A 20,144-nucleotide genomic window follows, 5' to 3' on the forward strand; every position below is an offset into this window, starting at 1 on the left:
TTTATACTAAAGTATGGTAACAAAGTATTTGTATTGTTTCAGGAGTAATTACATTTAGTTTTAATTAGTTAATTGTCACACTTACCATTTCCTATTATAGTCAGTTCCACTGTTTCTCCATTACAGTAGTATCTTCCAGCGTCTGACTGTGAGACTCTGAATATATTCAGCCATAGATTTCCTCCAGAACTGTAACGTCCATCTGATCCAGCGGAGTATCGGGTCACCTGTCCGTTATTATTATTCAGAATATCGACTTTCTGTCCGTTAATTTCTCTGCTCCAGGTTACGTTACCTTTACTGAGTTTTCCACAGGGAAGGTTGGCAATGTTTCCCTCTTTTCTACTCACATGTAGAACCTCTGATAGGAGGAAACACAGTAAATACAGTGTAAATACTGTGGAGCTACATCAAGAAACATAGTACCTTTAATTTAATTTTAATTTAGTTTTGCAAGACTCGTCCCCATAATAAACTGTAAAATAAAGTTTACTGCTTATTAATAAAAGCTATAGGCTATAAATATTGCAGACTTGTTTTATAGTTTTACTACTAAGTTTTAATTCGTTTTAGTCTACATTTTAGTCTTTTTTATAATAACTCTTGATAATTCTAGCTAGATAAGGTAAAGATACAATAAGATAAGATAAGCTACAGTAAGATATGATAAGGTAAAAACACAATAAGATAAGATATGATGTGATGCGATGTAATAAGATACGATAAGATAAATTAGGGTAAGATATGATAAAGATACAATAAGATATGATACAATGCGATGTGATAAGATAAGATATGGTAAGATATGTTATGTTAAGAGAAGATATGATATCATATCCTATCTTATATTATTGATAAGATAGGATACAATAAGACACAGTAAGATAGGATGAGCAATGCTCTTCAGATTTTTGTTTTTAAAATGTTAAAATATTTCTTTTAGCATTAATTCTAAATGTAAAATTAGGATTGTTTCTGATTGGTTCTACTGCTGGACTGTGTGATAAACCCTCCTCTAAAGATGTTGCTTATTTTTAAATAGCCATAAGAACAGTCATATGCTTTTTGTGTTTCCTAAAAACTTTAAAAATAAGTTAAATAACCCATTCCTGTAGTTTTCACTGTATAATTAGCAAATTATTAGGGTGTTGTGATTTTTGTTAAGCTGGAGGAGTAGTTTATTGTGTAGTTTCAATCTTTTATGGTCATTTTCTTAATAACAGGCATAAAGAAATCACTAGTAGTTTGTCTCAGTAGCTAGCAAACTTTCCCATTCCACCTTAAATGGTTAAACAGACAGCAAAGGCTAAAGCATTTAAGGTGGAATGGAAAAATAAAATAAAATAAAATAAAGCTAATAAAAACATCATCACAAAGGAATTAAGGAATGGAGAACAATAATGGATTTCTGCATCACCTGAACACTTTGTGAAGACATTTAATAAACCTTAAAGTTAACTATTACGCTATACTTTTATCGAGTTCTTAAATGGTTTTCGAATTATTTTATTAGAGGAAGAATTTCACCCCTTCCTCTTCTAACTCTGTTCTAAGGAAAAGAAGAGGTACCCTAAAAAACAAGGGTTAGGGTACAAAAGAGAAATGGGATTGGGCCCATATTCTATAATAACTAATAGCAAATTGCTAAAAACAATACATTTGTATTTAAAATTTTATTAAACTATGTATAAAACATTACTCACCACTGCTGGCCAGTAGAAATCCAGCACACAGCAGGAGATAAAAGAGCCCAGAATCCTCCATCACCATCAGACCAGCGTGAGAAACAGATCAGACAGTGATGCCCCTTCAAATACAGAGCATCAGCCCACGCTTTCAGAGCGTGGAGTAATCAGACTGGTTATTTCTATAGGATTCAGTCATCAGTAAACCCTCCACACTCCCACTCACACCAGTAACGTCTGTCTGACTACACAGGATACTGTGGTGAACAGACCATAATATACAGCTGACCCAACACTCTGCCCATGTTTAGACTTATTTTTATCTTATCAGCTTAACTTTAAAAGGGCATTTCCGGGATGAAATGATTATTTTTATATTTGTTATAATATCATAAGATAAGATACAGTAAAATAAGATACAGAAAGATAAGATAAGATAAAATATGGTAAAATATGATATTGTATACTATCTTATCTTATCGATAAGATAGGATACGATAAGATACAATAAGATAGGATAAGGTAAGATACAATAGAATATGATACAATACGATAAGATACAATACAATTTGATAAGATACAAAATGATAAGATAAGATACGATACAACAAGACAAGATGTGACAAGACACGACAGAATAAGATGATATAAGGTAAGATAAGATAAGATAAAAAACAATAAGTAAAGAGAAGAGAAGGTTTGATTCAACAAAACAAGAAAAGATAAGAAAAGGCAAGAACAAGACAAGATAAGATAAGATTTGCAGTACAGCAGCACAGAGGACAGAACAGTAGTGTCAGAAAATATACTAACAATATATCACTTGTATATATACAGTACCAGTCAAAAGTCAATATATCTGGATTTTTTTTGTGAAAAGCTCTATAGCTAGAAGCAAGAACTTCTCAACTAAATAAAGAAAGTAAAAACTTTAAGAATAAATGAAGCTCAGTCAATTCACAAAGAAGAATTTCAAGAACTTTGAAAGTATCCTCAAGTGCACTCACCGTGGAAACCATTAAAAACATTATAATGATGAAACTGGCACTCATCAGGACTGCTTCAGGAAAAGAAGGAGCGAGAGTTCCCTCTGTTGTACAGGATTAGCTCATCAGAGTTACCAGCCTCAGAAACTGCAGGTTACCAGCTCTCACTTCACTATTAATTTACTATGTGGGAAAAATGAATAAAACACATTAGGAGAAGATTTTTTCAGACTTTTAACTGGTACTTTGTATATGTATGTAATGTTACTGTGATAATAATTAATGAGTACTGTTATTGGTATATTATATAGTATGTCTTCAATCAATCAATCTTTATTTTAACTCGGATGTACATTGAGGGCAGCCCTCATTTTCAATGTAGCCGAGCATTTACAGAAACAGGGATTGACATGACAGAGAAAATAAAAGCTAAATTTAATTATTGTAAAATAGCAGTAAATAAAATATAAAAAAAAGATTAAAAAAAAAGAATTAGAATAAAATAGAAAAAAAAATAATGATTATAATTAAGTATGGTTTAATTGACAAAAAAATAAGATAAAAAAGTAAGACTAATACAATAAAAATTAGTAAAAATTAGCTAAAACTGACTTGTTTTAGCAACCTGGCAGCTGATCCAATCACTAGAGCGAGTCAGATAATTACTGTTTTTTTTACAATCATCAATTATAGGTACTGTGATTAAATGTACAGTTGGGTTATGTACATATATAAGTAGGCAGGTTGTATCGAGGCTGTACAGGATGCTGTGGTAGACAGATCATGTATTACACAATACTCTGAAATGTTTGGAAAGGAGAAGTGATCTCAAGTGCATCATAGTTTAGTAATAGTTTAATAATAGTAGCGCCGCTGTGTCCCTGGGCTACATATTCACTTTTAATCTGCACAAAATTACCTCTGCACTTGAAAAAAAATTAAATTGTTTGTAGTATTTTAGACATTTGATAGAGTTAAACATCATATATTATTAGAAAAGTTACATAAATATGTTTTTTAGTTTACTACGTATAATCAGAAATAAATAAATACAAAAGCTATATCTCAGACAGAAGGTGGTTTGATTGTGTAGATGGTTCTTACTCTAGTAAAACTGAGTTGCTTTGTGGTGTCCCACAGGGTTCTATTCTAGGACCATTATTATTTCTTATTTATATTAATGAAATAACCCTAGTCTAATATTTCAAGATTTTCTCCCAATAATGTTTGCAGATAATGTAACTCCATTCAAATTTTAATTCATTGATTAAGGATGCAAATACTGGTCTAGCTGCTTATGCAAAAAAAAATTGTCTTAAATATAAAAAATTCTGTGGAAAATTACATTATTTTTAGTGGTAGAAAAATGTACTCTAAAAGAAAATCATAAAAAAATACTGACAATTAACTATAAAATCATCATATAGCTAAAATAATCACCTTTTTGGGCATTTTTTTTTTTTGCCTGAATCCCCCTGTGGTAAAATCTGCTACATACCTAATTGATTATTCCTAATCAAAAAAAAATGTGACTTCTAAAAATTCTAAAAGCTCCTTCACTAAACTAATCTCCACCATTTAAAAATCGCTTTTAAATTTACATTTTACTATTCTACTAATATTAAGTTAATATTAAGCCTATTAATAAAGGCTATTGGCTATAAATAATAGTCTTGTTGTTTAGTTTTACTATTGAGTTTTAATGAGTTTTTAGTCTGCATTTTAGTTAGTAGAATAATTAAGTTAAAGAAGAATGTTATGAGTTTTAAAGCTATTTAGATAAAATAAAGATACGATAAAGGGATACGATAGGATTCTCTAAAACCATATCAAAAATTACGGTTGAATCTGTGGTGTTGCCTAAAGTGCCAAATTCAAAGTTTTTGGGAATCATTATTGATGAAAATTTAAGGTTAAAAGAGCAAATAGACTGGGTTAGTTGAATAAATAAATATATAGGTATAATAAGGAGGGTTAGTTATTACATTACATTACATTACATTACATTACATTACATTACATTACATTTGGCAGACGCTTTTGTCCAAAGCGACTTACAATAGTCAAGTACAATGTAAAATAAGTTTAAAGGCAAAACATCTTTGGATAGGGATAAAAGGAGGTCAAAGGGGAATAATAGGATAGAGAAGTGAAGGAGGGGAAGAAGGAAATGAGGTTAGAAGTAGTTAGTGTGTTAGAGGTGTTAGGAGAGTAAGTGCTCTTTGAAGAGCTCTGTCTTCAGGAGTTTATTAAAGATAGTGAGAGATTCTCCTGATCTGGTAGTAGAAGGTAGTTAGTTAGAGGTGTTAGGAGAGTAAGAGCTCTTTGAAGAGCTCTGTCTTCAGGAGTTTATTAAAGATAGCGAGAGATTCTCCTGATCTGGTAGTAGAAGGTAGTTAGTTAGAGGTGTTAGGAGAGTAAGAGCTCTTTGAAGAGCTCAGTCTTCAGGAGTTTATTAAAGATAGTGAGGGATTCTCCTGATCTGGTAGAAGAAGGTAGTTAGTTAGAGGTGTTAGGAGAGTAAGTGCTCTTTGAAGAGCTCTGTCTTCAGGAGTTTATTAAAGATAGTGAGAGATTCTCCTGATCTGGTAGTAGAAGGTAGTTAGTTAGAGGTGTTAGGAGAGTAAGTGCTCTTTGAAGAGCTCTGTCTTCAGGAGTTTATTAAAGATAGCGAGAGATTCTCCTGATCTGGTAGTAGAAGATAGTTAGTTAGAGGTGTTAGGAGAGTAAGAGCTCTTTGAAGAGCTCTGTCTTCAGGAGTTTATTAAAGGTAGTGAGAGACGCTCCTGATCTGGTAGTAGAAGGTAGTTAGTTAGAGGTGTTAGGAGAGTAAGTGCTCTTTGAAGAGCTCTGTCTTCAGGAGTTTATTAAAGATAGCGAGAGATTCTCCTGATCTGGTAGTAGAAGGTAGTTAGTTAGAGGTGTTAGGAGAGTAAGAGCTCTTTGAAGAGCTCAGTCTTCAGGAGTTTATTAAAGATAGTGAGGGATTCTCCTGATCTGGTAGAAGAAGGTAGTTAGTTAGAGGTGTTAGGAGAGTAAGTGCTCTTTGAAGAGCTCTGTCTTCAGGAGTTTATTAAAGATAGTGAGAGATTCTCCTGATCTGGTAGTAGAAGGTAGTTAGTTAGAGGTGTTAGGAGAGTAAGTGCTCTTTGAAGAGCTCTGTCTTCAGGAGTTTATTAAAGATAGCGAGAGATTCTCCTGATCTGGTAGTAGAAGATAGTTAGTTAGAGGTGTTAGGAGAGTAAGAGCTCTTTGAAGAGCTCTGTCTTCAGGAGTTTATTAAAGGTAGTGAGAGACGCTCCTGATCTGGTAGTAGAAGGTAGTTAGTTAGAGGTGTTAGGAGAGTAAGTGCTCTTTGAAGAGCTCTGTCTTCAGGAGTTTATTAAAGATAGCGAGAGATTCTCCTGATCTGGTAGTAGAAGGTAGTTAGTTAGAGGTGTTAGGAGAGTAAGTGCTCTTTGAAGAGCTTTGAATGTTTGTTTGGTAAAGCGAGGCGACGTTCATTGGAGGAGCACAGCGGCCGGGAGGTAGCGTAAGCCTTCAGGAGTGAGTGCAGGTAGGAAGGAGCCTGTTCTGTATCACCTTGTAGGCGATTGTAAGAGCTTTGAATTTGATGCGAGCATCAACTGGTAGCCAGTGGAGCTCAATGAGCAGCGGGGTGACATGTGCCCGTTTTGGCTGGTTGAAGACCAGACGTGCTGCTGCATTCTGGATCATCTGGAGTGGTTTTACTACACAGGACGGGAGGCCAGTTAGCAGGGCATTGCAGTAGTCGAGGCGTGAGATGACGACCGCTTGCACCAGGAGTTGGGTGGCCTGTTGCGTCAAGAACGGTCTAATTTTTCGGATGTTATAGAGCACAAAGCGGCAGGATCAAGCAACTGAGGCCACATGGTGCGTTATTGGTAGTTATCTGGTTAACACAAAATATCTTCTTACTCTTTATTATAATCTTACTTATCCATATTTTTCATATTGTAACATAGTTTTGGTAGTAGTGTAGTACATTTTCTCCTAGTCTAATAAAATTCTGTTTCTTCAAAAACACGATCAAATTTATACATTTATATCCACGCTATCTGCTCCTCTAGTTTAGAAACTTCAAATTCTCTCAACTTATAATATTAATATATTTCTAATGTGTATTTTTATTAATACAATTTATTCAAATCATCCCAGAGCAATTCATAAAATACTATATTACAAATGTAGAGATTCATAAATATTCAACTCATCAGTCTTTAGATCCTCTTCGTCCTAGATCTTTCTCTTATAGAGTTTCGATAAGATACCGTACATGGAGATAAAACTACTGTGGAATGATTTTAACCATTTGGCAAAATGTAAAACATTATAAAAGATGTTTAAAAAGATGTTTTGATGAATGTACTGTGATCTTTTTTTTTTGTATAAACATTCACTCTTTTTGTTTTTTTGTGTTTTATAGTTGGAATGTGATATTATTTTGTTAAAGTTATGTTCATTTTAATAGATTTGTTTTTATATTATTAAGGTAAAGGCTTTATTTAACACTGTAAACCCATACCCTGTTTGAACTCAAATGATTTAAGTCTGTTTTACATAAAATTGGATATTTCTTTTTGTGGGCACATATACTGTACTATTCAAACTGATGTCTTTTGAGTTGAACCAACGTATTATATTAACTGAGTTTAGTCTGTTTTGTCATTAACAGCTTCTTTTCCATTGGCTTCTGTCACAATCTATTTGCATACTGGGCGTGTCCAACAGTTTCTGACTAACACTCACCATCAGTGTGTAGTGATCCCCCCTGGGCTACCTTACAAATAAATCAACTTCCCCTTTAGTTGTAATAACTTGATGTTTTAACTTATGCTAACTTAAGTTTTCATTTCCCATTACTTAACTTTTTTTAAGGCAACCGGTTTCCTCAATTTTTTAAGTAAATTCAACTTATCCGGGCTTACAGTGTACCTGCACTGTATTTTATTGCTATTTGCTAAATAAAAATAAAAATCCAAATCAAATAGCATTTTCCTATTTGCAAAATTTGAGACAATAATCAAGAATGTGAAAAGATAGAATGTGCTTGATAAAGTGATCCAGGCCACCAGGGGGAGACAGATGAGTTCCTCATTTTATTGTAAAATAATTTTCCATATTTTCTTAAGCAATAATATATTAAATACAAATACATAATATTTAACAACAGCTAGCTGCAGCACAGTAATCCACAGAGTGGTAATCGCATTAACGGAAGAGTCCAGCTGTGGAGGAGATTTTTCAGATTAAGAATCAGTTTTAGATGTTTGTGGATCTTCTGCTGTTGAGGACGGTCTCTGAGCCAGACTGTACAGCCCTTCTCCATCAGGATCTGATGGACAGAATATTAGAAACACTTACTTTAGAGACACAATGAGTTACAACCCATAAACCCTTACCTGTACATACTGTAGCTGTAGATAAGGAGCATTTTTGTAGCATTTTAAACCTGTTTTAGTACTTTATCGAACAATTTTTAAAAGTTAGTACACTGTTTTAAGATATAGTTGCCTATCCAGATTGTAAAAATTATTAATCTAGGCCGAATCTTGCTGAGTTGTTACAGCTAGTGATGTTCCATACCACCGATTACCTTTCCGATCACATACCGAGTAAAATTCAGGCTGGTATCGGCGATACTGATCCGATACTGATACTTTTCTGCAAATGCAGCTAATTTCTCTGATAAACTTTAAAATTTAGTGTATTTCAAATCATAGCTTAATAAAAAAAAAATACAAGATATCCAAATCATTTATTAACTTATTTTAATTTATTTCATTTTAAAATTAAATGCTTAATCCTTTTTAGATTCAACTCTGCATGTAGTCTCTCCAAATAGCCTACACACACTTCCTGTTTTATAATACTGGGAGATCCACATTGAAATTGCCAGTAAATAAGTAGTTAAATGTAGTTAAATAAATAAAGAAATGCCACAATAATAGTTGACAACTTAAATATGTTCATTTAACAGTTGAAGCAAATTAGACCAATCACTAGTTCCAACAACCTGTTGTTGAGTCAGCCCAAGCCACATGTTTTAACATCCTGATTGCTAAGTCTAATATGGGAATTAGCCTGAGCCTCATTTCCTAAAATCCCAGTGGCTGAGTATAATATAGGAATTGACCCAAGCTGCATGTTCTAACATCCCGGTTGTTGAGTATAATACGGGAATTAGCCTGAGCCTCATTTCCCAACACCCCAGTTGCTGAGTATAATACTGAAAACAACCCAAACTACATGTTCCAACACCCCGGTTGCTGAGTATAATACAGAAAACAACCCAAACTGCGTGTTCCAACACCCCGGTTGCTGAATATAATATAGAAAACAACCTAAACTACATGTTCCAACACCCCGGTTGCTGAGTATAATACAGAAAACAACCCAAACTACATGTTCCAACACCCCGGTTGCTGAGTATAATACAGAAAACAACCCAAACTGCGTGTTCCAACACCCCGGTTGCTGAATATAATATAGAAAACAACCTAAACTACATGTTCCAACACCCCGGTTGCTGAGTATAATACAGAAAACAACCCAAACTACATGTTCCAACACCCCGGTTGCTGAGTATAATACAGAAAACAACCCAAACTGCGTGTTCCAACACCCCGGTTGCTGAGTATATTACAGAAAACAACCCAAACTGCATGTTCCAACACCCCGGTTGCTGAGTATAATACAGAAAACAACCCAAACTGCGTGTTCCAACACCCCGGTTGCTGAATATAATATAGAAAACAACCTAAACTACATGTTCCAACACCCCGGTTGCTGAGTATAATACAGAAAACAACCCAAACTGCGTGTTCCAACACCCCGGTTGCTGAGTATAATATAGAAAACAACCTAAACTGCATGTTCCAACACCCCGGTTGCTGAGTATAATATAGAAAACAACCTAAACTACATGTTCCAACACCCCGGTTGCTGAGTATAATACAGAAAACAACCCAAACTGCGTGTTCCAACACCCCGGTTGCTGAATATAATATAGAAAACAACCTAAACTACATGTTCCAACACCCCGGTTGCTGAGTATAATATGGGAATTGGCCTGAACCTAATTTCCCAACACCCCAGTTGCTGAGTATAATATGGGTATCAAATCAAACTGCGTGTGCCAATACTCTGGTTGCTGAGTATAATATAGGAATCGACCCAAACTGCATGTTCCAACACCCCGGTTTTTGAGTATAATATAGAAATTGACCCAAGACGCATGTTTTAACATCCTGGTTGCTGAGTATAATATAGGAATTGGCCTGAGCCTTAATTCCCAGGATCCCAGTTTCTGATTATAATATGGGAATTGGCCTGAGCCTCCTTTCTTGGATGACAGCCTCCATGCTAGTAAAAAAAACTATGCTTGATTATAGTTTCTCAGAACCAACACCACTGCAAATGAAAGTGATGATGAGCTTAATGTCAGAGGAGTTGGTGGACATGTTTGTGTTGCTTTATATTGTTTGTTAATGAGTGTAATTTAATGCTTCACTTATTTATTTAATAATAATTACCAGCTTTCTGCCGTGTGTTGACCGGATTCTGGATCAATGAATAGGTGGGATCATTTAGAAGACCTAACAAAACAAAAGAAGAGGTTAATAGATAAGCTATCACACACTATTACACACTGCAACCACAAAAACCACCACAACAACCAGCTTCCTCTTCTACTTCTAACCTGTGGGACCTGGGTCTGGATGAGTGGCGAGGTAATATATATCTTCCTGCTCCTTCTGCCTCCGACATCCACCTTTAAAAAGAAAGATCAGAGTTCAGACTAAAAGCATTTAAATGTACCAGTTACTCATATCTAGTATTTAACCTGCTGATAACTGAACTGTGATCTGATTGGTTCTGTTCCTTTACCTGTTTCTGCTTTATCAGAAATCTTATAATCAATGGAGGCGTAGACATGCTCCGGCACTTCTTCATCCTCTACTAAAAATATATATAAACAGAAACAGCATCAGCTCACAGAACATAAAAAAAAAACTAATATACATAAAATATACATGCTCTGTACAGTAGTGCTGGGCGATATGGCCCTAAAAAAATAACAATGAGTTAAATTAAAAATTTTGTTTTATTCTATTAACTACTGAAAACATTTCTCCTAAATTCCACATAAAAATATTATCATTTAGAGCATTTATTTACAGAAAATGAGAAGGTTATTTCAGGTCACATAGAAAACAAGTTCATATTTACATTAGAAACGATAATACTAATGTTTTACTAATGTTAAACTCAGGATGTGTTCAGAAAACAATTTTCGGTGGAATAACCCTGATTTCATGCGTTTTGGAATGCTCTCCTCCATCAGTCTTACACACTGATTTTGATATAATTTAATGATTTATAATTATGAATATGATTTAATGTTTATTTCTGTTATCAGTCTCTTTTGTCGTTAATAAGCAGATTTATACACACACACACATATATATATAGTTCTGGGAAAAAATATGATGGATGATCACAAGCCATCAAACCACCAAACTGAACTGCTTGAATTTTTGCACCAGGAGTAAAGCAGCATAAAGTTATCCAAAAGCAGTGTGTAAGACTGGTGGAGGAGAACATGATGACAAGATGCATGAAAAAAAAAACTGTGATTAAAAACCAGGGTTATTCCACCAAATATTGATTATTTCTGAACTCTTAAAACTTTATGAATATGAACTTGTTTTCTTTGCATTATTTGAGGTCTGAAAGCTCTGCATCTTTTTTATTATTTCAGCCATTTCTCATTTTCTGTAAATAAATGCTCTAAATGAGAATAGTTTTATTTGGAATTTGGGAGAAATGTACTGATGATCAGTGATGGTTTGTTTGGAGAGACATGTCTGTCATCTGCTGCTGTTGATCCACTGTGTTTTATTATCAAGTCTAAAGTCAGTGCAGTTTTGTTTTCCCACAAAATCTTACAGCACTTCATATCTTACAGCTTCCCTCTGCTGACTTCATTTTCCAGCAGGACTTGGCACACTGCCCACACTGCCAAAAGTACCAACTGGTATTGAAATAATATTCTAATATTCTGAGACACAAATTTTTTGAGGGGTTTTCATTGGCTGTAAGTTTCATAATCATCGACAATAAAAGGAATAAACGCGTAAAATAGATCACTCTGTGTTTAATACATCTAGTTTCACATTCTCAACTAAATTACTGAAATAAAGTAACTTTTCAATGATGTTCTATTATTTTTAGATGCACTAGTGTATAAATATAAAGCAAAAGAACAGATCACCCTTTATATTCTTCCGTGAAAACCACCTCCAGGTGAAAACGGAAACCACTGCTATCAGCACGCTCCCCACCACTGCCAGGCCTGCCCAGCTCTCTGCAAACAAACACATGTCTTCATCTTCACAGTTTAGTGTAGTTAAAATTAAACATCCTGTTATTAACAGGATAGCACACACTTAAAAAACATGCACACTTGTTTCTACTCCCATTATGCAGCATGTTATCAGCTCCACTGATCACATATTTCACTCTGCGGCTGTTTAATAATTACAGACTGTTATTATTATTATTCTCCTTACTTTCATCCTGTCCTTCAATACTCAGAAAACCATAGGAGACACTTAGAAACCACCACAGAGCAGCTATTATTATTATGACTTGGGCATGGTGGTGGTGCATGAGGTGATAGTGTGTCTTTGCTATCGTAACGACAGGAAAAGTACACCTTGCTCGTCTCAAAGCGCAAAGCAAAAGTCATGTACTAATTCTCTTAATTAATCATGGGTGTGGTTAATTAATTTTGGTCATAACGTGAAATAAACCAATCAGAGTGTCTCTTGCTCATCATTCTCTTTAAGAGTAGACCAGGTGAGCTCTGTCTTTGGTGGATTGCTATTGTAACGGTGCAGCTACCTGGACGTGTCCAACAAACTCTTCTCAGCAGAGGAAACTGAGCTGCTGGTTGACGCTGTGAAGGAGCTCCAGCAGCTCATTTACGGGAACAGCAATGTTATTTTATTTACTATTCTGTTTATTGTTGATTGCTGATGTGAGTGCGTCGTCAATTCACTGCCAAGATAGCAATGAACGTCTGACTGTTGTCAGGGTTTTAATCAGTCAGTGGAGCTCCTGTGTTTTCTGTTACCAAGATAAACAAGCAAAACTCCAGAAATGTACCTGAACACACCTCATTTCCAGAACACCACGCCCATCAGTGTAGATATATTCAGAAGATCTGAATCAGAATGATGAAATGAAAAAAGAGAATATTTCTGTTTTTACTCACTTCTTCTTGTTGTTTTCAGATCAGCGTTCTCACACGTATCCGTCACATTAGGACCTGTGATTGATGAATGAATAAATGTTAATTTAATGTATTTACTTGCAGATTAATATTAAAGGCATTAAAACGATTGAGGGACACATATTGAATTACGTAGTAAAGAGTAAAAAAATATTTTTTTAGTTATTCCTCCACATTAATCCCCTGATCTAAACCTGATGAACTGAGGGCACCTTTAAATTTATTGGATAAAACTTTTTTGTGTTTTGAGTTAAAGTTGAGGTAAACAGGTGGGATTGGTGTTGTACCTGGTATGACAGTGAGACAGGCGACTGCAGTGCTGTTACAGTAGTATAATCCAGCGTAGAAGGGTGAGACATGTGAGATCATGAGAGACAGACCGCTGTTTTGGTAAATTTTGGATGAATCATTGGAACGATTGATAAATCCATTTTTAATTACACCAATATCTTCTCTTCTGTTTTCACATATTTCACTCTGCGGTTGTTTAATAATTACAGACTGTTATTATTATTATTATTATTATTATTATTATTATTATTATTATTATTATTATTATTATTATTCTTACTTTCATCCTGTCCTTCAATACTCAGAAAACCATAGGAGACACTTAGAAACCACCACAGAGCAGCTATTATTATTATTACTTGGGCATGGTGGTGGTGCATGAGGTGATAGTGTGTCTTTGCTATCGTAACTACAGGAAAAGTACACCTTGCTCGTCTCAAAGCGCAAAGCAAAAGTCATGTACTAATTCTCTTAATTAATCATGGGTGTGGTTAATTAATTTTGGTCATAACGTGAAATAAACCAATCAGAGTGCCTCTTGCTCATCATTCTCTTTAAGAGTAGAGTCAGGTGAGCTCTGTCTTTGGTGGATTGCTATTGTAACGGTGCAGCTACCTGGACGTTTTCAACAAACTCTTCTCAGCAGAGGAAACTGAGCTGCTGGTTGATGCTGTGAAGGAGCTCCAGCAGCTCATTTACGGGAACAGCAATGTTATTTTATTTACTATTCTGTTTATTGTTGATTGCTGATGTGAGTGCGTCGTCAATTCACTGCCAAGATAGCGATGAACGTCTGACTGTTGTCAGGGTTTTAATCAGTCAGTGGAGCTCCTGTGTTTTCTGTTACCAAGATAAACAAGCAAAACTCCAGAAATGTACCTGAACACACCTCATTTCCAGAACACCACGCCCATCAGTGTAGATATATTCAGAAGATCTGAATCAGAATGATGAAATGAAAAACAGACTGTTTCTGTTTTTACTCACTTCTTGTTTTCAGATCAGCGTTCTCACACGTATCCGTCACATTAGGACCTGTGATTGATGAATGAATAAATGTTAATTTAATGTATTTACTTGCAGATTAATATTAAAGGCATTAAAATGATTGAGGGACACATATTGAATTCCGTAGTTAAGAGTAAAAAAAGATTATTTTAGTTATTCCTCCACATTAATCCCCTGATCTGAACCTGATGAACTGAGATGGTGATTTAATTGGGATCATCATTAACAATTCAGAGAGATCTACTGTATTCCACAAAGAAAAAGAAGAAGAGGATTTTAGCAGGAGGACACCTTTAAATTTATTGGATAAAACTTTTTTGTGTTTTGAGTTAAAGCTGAGGTGAACAGGTAGGATTGGTGTCGTACCTGATATGACAGTGAGACAGGCGACTGCAGTGCTGTTACAGTAGTATAATCCAGCGTAGAAGGGTGAGACGAGTGAGATCATGAGAGACAAACCTTTGTTATTGTAATTTTTGATAGGATCATTGGAACGATTGATAAATCCATTCTTAATTTCGCCAATATCTTCCCTTTCTCCGTCTCTGTCTCTGCTCCACATCACTGAGCCCTCGGTTAAATTTCCACAGGTAAAGGTGACTGGCTTATCCTTCTGGATCCTCTTATACTGAATATCTGACAAAAGATCCAAGAAATAAAGCAGTTTATATAACTGTTATATCACATAACATCAGAATTACATTATAAACCACACAGTAGATCTGCACGATATATCGTTTCAGCATCGACATCGCAGTATTCACATGTGCAATAGATAAATGAGGAACATTTTATTAAATAAATCGGTACCACTTTAAAATAAGACTACCTTTATAAAGGGTTTATAAATTGTTTACAATAAGTTTATTAATGGTTACTATGTAGGTTGTAAATGCCTTAAAAATCATTAATAATCAGTTATAACACATCGTAGAAAGGGCAACAAAGACCTGTTGTTTGCCAAATAGTGAACTACATTACACAGCCATCTATAATGTTGCCCTTTCTTCTTACCTTTATAAAGGTAGTCTTATTTTAAAGTGGTACCGATAAATGATGCTACAATTTACCTAAAATTAAACAACATGAACATTCACAGTGTTTTCATTTTCCATGACATATCTACCATAATATAGACATAGACATCTGCCCAATGCGATTTAACTCACTGCCACTTTTAATACACAGATATATTTTTAATATCATGACATGTTAAAACCAAAAAGCTGCCTGTATGTTTAAATAGCAGAGTGTGAATCACACAATAAAAATACATTACAGTGTCAGCTTTTTTAACAAAAGAAGAAGTAAGAGTTCCTGTAACTTACAGCTCTTTAACTTCTCATTAATTTCTGATATATCTCATTTAATCTGCCCTCCGAGGTACTAGATGGGCTACAGTGTATTGTTCTAGATACGGAGGTACTGTACTGAGGTAGCGCACAGAGGAAAACACTGAGGTAAATCACTACAGTACTGCACTGAGGCATGATACTGGGGTACTCCTGAAATAAAACACTAAAGTACTGAACCAAGATACCACAATAAGGTACTGAAACAAAGTGCAACACTGAGGTAGAACACTAAGTTACTGAACTGAGGAAATGAACTGAGGTACCACACTGTGGAAAAACACTGAGGTAAAACACTAAACTAAAACACAAAGGTACTGAACTGAGGTACTGAACTGAGGTACCACACTGAGGTGGAACACTGAGGTAAAACGCTATGGTACGGAATGAGGTAAAAGATTAAAGTACTGAACTGAGGTAAAACTCTAAAGCACTGAACTGAGGTAAAACATTGAATTACTGAACTGAGGTAAAACATTAAAGTACTGAACTGAGGTAAAATATTAAAGTACTGAACTGAGGTAAAACTCTAAAGCACTGAACTGAGGTAAAACATTACAGTACTGAACTGAGGTAAAATATTAAAGTACTGAACTGAGGTAAAACACTACAGTACTGAACTGAGGTAAAACATTACAGTACTGAACTGAGGTAAAACATTACAGTACTGAACTGAGGTAAAATATTAAAGTACTGAACTGAGGTAAAACATTACAGTACTGAACTGAGGTAAAACATTACAGTACTGAACTGAGGTAAAACATTACAGTACTGAACTGAGGTAAAACATTACAGTACTGAACTGAGGTAAAATATTAAAGTACTGAACTGAGGTAAAACATTAAAGTACTGAACTTAGATAAAACATTAAAGTACTGAACTGAGGTAAAATATTAAAGTACTGAACTTAGATAAAATATTAAAGTACTGAACTGAGGTAAAATATTACAGTACTGAACTGAGGTAAAATATTAAAGTACTGAACTGAGGTAAAACATTACAGTACTGAACTGAGGTAAAACATTACAGTACTGAACTGAGGTAAAACATTAAAGTACTGAACTGAGGTAAAACATTACAGTACTGAACTGAGGTAAAATATTACAGTACTGAACTGAGGTAAAACTCTAAAGCACTGAACTGAGGTAAAACTCTAAAGCACTGAACTGAGGTAAAATATTAAAGTACTGAACTGAGGTAAAACATTACAGTACTGAACTGAGGTAAAATATTACAGTACTGAACTGAGGTAAAACATTACAGTACTGAACTGAGGTAAAACATTACAGTACTGAACTGAGGTAAAATATTACAGTACTGAACTGAGGTAAAACATTACAGTACTGAACTGAGGTAAAACATTACAGTACTGAACTGAGGTAAAATATTAAAGTACTGAACTGAGGTAAAACATTACAGTACTGAACTGAGGTAAAATATTACAGTACTGAACTGAGGTAAAACATTACAGTACTGAACTGAGGTAAAACTCTAAAGTACTGAACTGAGGTAAACTATTAAAGTACTGAACTGAGGTAAAATATTAAAGTACTGAACTGAGGTAAAATATTAAAGTACTGAACTGAGGTAAAATATTAAAGTACTGAACTGAGGTAAAACACTAAAGTACTGAACTGAGGTAAAACATTAAAGTACTGAACTGAGGTAAAACTCTAAAGCTCTGAACTGAGGTAAAACACTAAAGTACTGAACTGAGGTAAAACACTAAAGTACTGAACTGAGGTAAAATATTACAGTACTGAACGGAGGTAAAACATTACAGTACTGAACTGAGGTAAAACACTAAAGTACTGAACTGAGGTAAAACATTACAGTACTGAACTGAGGTAAAACTCTAAAGCTCTGAACTGAGGTAAAACACTAAAGTACTGAACTGAGGTAAAACACTAAAGTACTGAACTGAGGTAAAATATTACAGTACTGAACGGAGGTAAAACATTACAGTACTGAACTGAGGTAAAATATTACAGTACTGAACGGAGGTAAAACATTACAGTACTGAACTGAGGTAAAACACTAAAGTACTGAACTGAGGTAAAACATTACAGTACTGAACTGAGGTAAAACATTACAGTACTGAACTGAGGTAAAACTGTAAAGTACTGAACTGAGGTAAAACATTAAAGCACTGAACATTAAGATAAAACATGACATTAAGATAAAACACTATAAAGGTACTTACGGCCTCTAGCAGCAGATATGCCAGAAAAGAACAGAAGAAAAATAAGAAAGAAGTTAATCTTCATCTTTACATCTATTCTTTCTTTCTGCTGCTCTATCACTCTATTTCAGAGCTTCTGCTCCTCCACTCTCTTTCTCTCTGACACCTAAAATATTCTGTGGTTTCAGAGGAAATGCTTTTAGCGCTTTTATTCACAGAGAGATATGGGTGGGGGGTCATTCTACACACTGCAGTGACACACACACACACACACACACACACACTCACAAAATGACCTCATAACCACAATTTGTTTCCTGCAACCATCAGTCTCTGACATCGAAAGTGTTTCCTACTCCTCCATGCAGAATTCTCTCAGGTTGGTAAAACGTGAGGGGACTCAATCACCCAACAGAATCTCAATATTTTAAGATTACTTTATTTTTTTATTTATTTTGGGCAGTATTTGATGGATTAACTGGAATGTTTTGAGTTATTGTCATGTTCCATGACCCAACTCCACTGATTTTCGACAGTGTCCTCTAGCCCACTTTGGTGGAGAATTTGTACAGGATCTGTTATCGTAAGCTTATCAATATTATATCTCAGATAATATTACTACGGTGTCCGAGAAAGCCCAACGCAGTGCAAATTGAAAAGCGCGGCAAAAGCACAAAACACATCCATCAAAATTACAACACAGGCGCAGCAACTAGAAAAACGCGCTGCAAATAGAAAAATGTGCTGCAAATAGAACCACAACGGAATTTTCCCGGGGGACCTTAAAAGATGCTGTACCAGCTAAGCTGCGTCTTCAGTAACGTCTCGGACTTCACTATGTGTACAAAGGACAATAAGTGGCAAACAAGGCGTTTTGTGAAGCAGAACTTTTAATAATATGCACACAACCGTGGTAATCACAGGTAATAAACATAACTTACTTTTCAGAAGCTTGTTTGCCACTTATTGTTCTTTGTATACAGCTGGTACAGCATCTTTTAAGGTCCCCCGGGAAAATTCCATTGTTTTGTGACTCACTTCCGTTGTGTTGTGGTTGTATTTGCAGCGCGTTTTTCTATTTGCTGCGCCTGTGTTGTAATTTTGATGGATGTGTTTTGTGCTTTTGCAGCGCTTTTCAATTTGCACTGCGCTGGGTTTTCTCGGCCACCGTTATATATATATATATATATATTTCTGAATAGTATTACAATCCCACACTTCCTTCTGTGTACAGCTTTATTATGATGGTGTAAATACAGTACATATAGAAATAGATTTATAAAGTACTTACTGGTCTCTCCTGTCGATAATCAATCAATTTTACATTTAAACTATTTGTAATTGTGAAATTATAAAAATTCACCTGAAAAGAAAGAGAGTTTCCATCTAATATAAACTGTGTATGCTACCACGATGATGAGCTGCATTAAAAACAGCAGAGTATAGAGATTTAATTTGGATTGGTTTTGGTTTTAAATGTATAAATCTTTTCTTATCTTTAATAAACACTTTTATTGTGGTAATTTCTGCCTCTGGAGCTCGTCTCAGGTTCAGCTGTGCTATAGGTGAGGATGATATTTTACTTTGGTACGCAGACACTTGCAATATGCAAATCAGTCAAACAATAGTCCCGTCCCCCTGCTGACGATGTCCAATCATCTGCGTCTCACCTCTATCAGAGACACACTACTGAGGCTCAGCCAATCAGCTCTCCCTCCTGCCACGCCCCTAAACCTATACATCATTTTTTTTTTTTTGAGCTGAGCATAGAGTTAGCTTTAATCAGGGGGTTTAGATACTCTTAACTATATTCTCCTAATTCTGTATCAGAATATCAGAATTCGTACACATGCATCCCTACTCTTAACTCAACTCTTAACTGAGTTCTACACAAATTTTATAAAGTCGGTGGAGTTTCCCTTTATTGACCCAACCCAGTTTTTACCATCACTCAAATACTGATCCATCCACACAGAGCTGAGTCCAAGCCCACCCTGCTTAATCCCGCCCCCAGCCCACAACTCACGTGCTGTAAACGTGAAAACCGGCAGGTGCACCATCCGGATCCGTACCCGTCCACATCCTGCACCCCATCCTCCTCGTGCAACACATACTGCCTACATACAGTAAAATAAATAAATAAATAAGTATGAAGTGGCTGTTAGTTTATGAGTGTGTTGAGATATACATTTAAACTAATGTATATAATTTTTATATTGCACCTTTCATACACAGTGGAAATTCAACCAACTTTACATTATAAAAAATAAAAGCATTAAAACACTCCTGAGCTCCAGCACCTCTAAATAAATATATGCT

General features: G+C 35.2%; 1 protein-coding gene across 1 annotated transcript; it reads right to left on the reverse strand.

The window, feature by feature from the left end:
* Positions 1-7,941: 7,941 nt before the first annotated feature.
* LOC125790027 (uncharacterized) lies at positions 7,942-19,885 on the reverse strand. The gene is made up of 8 exons (XM_049473122.1): positions 19,852-19,885; positions 14,658-14,927; positions 14,271-14,318; positions 11,970-12,062; positions 10,583-10,654; positions 10,395-10,466; positions 10,228-10,290; positions 7,942-8,027 (listed from the first exon to the last, which is right to left on the reverse strand). The coding sequence occupies exons 1-8, from the start codon at positions 19,883-19,885 to the stop codon at positions 7,942-7,944; spliced, it is 738 nt and encodes a 245-aa protein (XP_049329079.1).
* Positions 19,886-20,144: the final 259 nt, after the last annotated feature.

Source organism: Astyanax mexicanus, unplaced genomic scaffold, assembly GCF_023375975.1.
Source record: "Astyanax mexicanus isolate ESR-SI-001 unplaced genomic scaffold, AstMex3_surface scaffold_34, whole genome shotgun sequence".
In the NCBI taxonomy this organism is placed as follows: domain Eukaryota; kingdom Metazoa; phylum Chordata; class Actinopteri; order Characiformes; family Acestrorhamphidae; genus Astyanax; species Astyanax mexicanus.

Coding starts and splice junctions, on each gene's coding strand:
- LOC125790027 (XM_049473122.1), bottom strand. CDS start 19,885: ATGGTGCACCTGCCGGTTTTCACGTTTACAGCAC. Junction 14,319..14,657: donor CTGTCTCACTGTCATATCAG/GTACGACACCAA, acceptor CATCAATCACAG/GTCCTAATGTGACGGATACG. Junction 10,655..11,969: donor TTCACGGAAGAATATAAAGG/GTGATCTGTTCT, acceptor ATATATTTTTAG/TAGAGGATGAAGAAGTGCCG.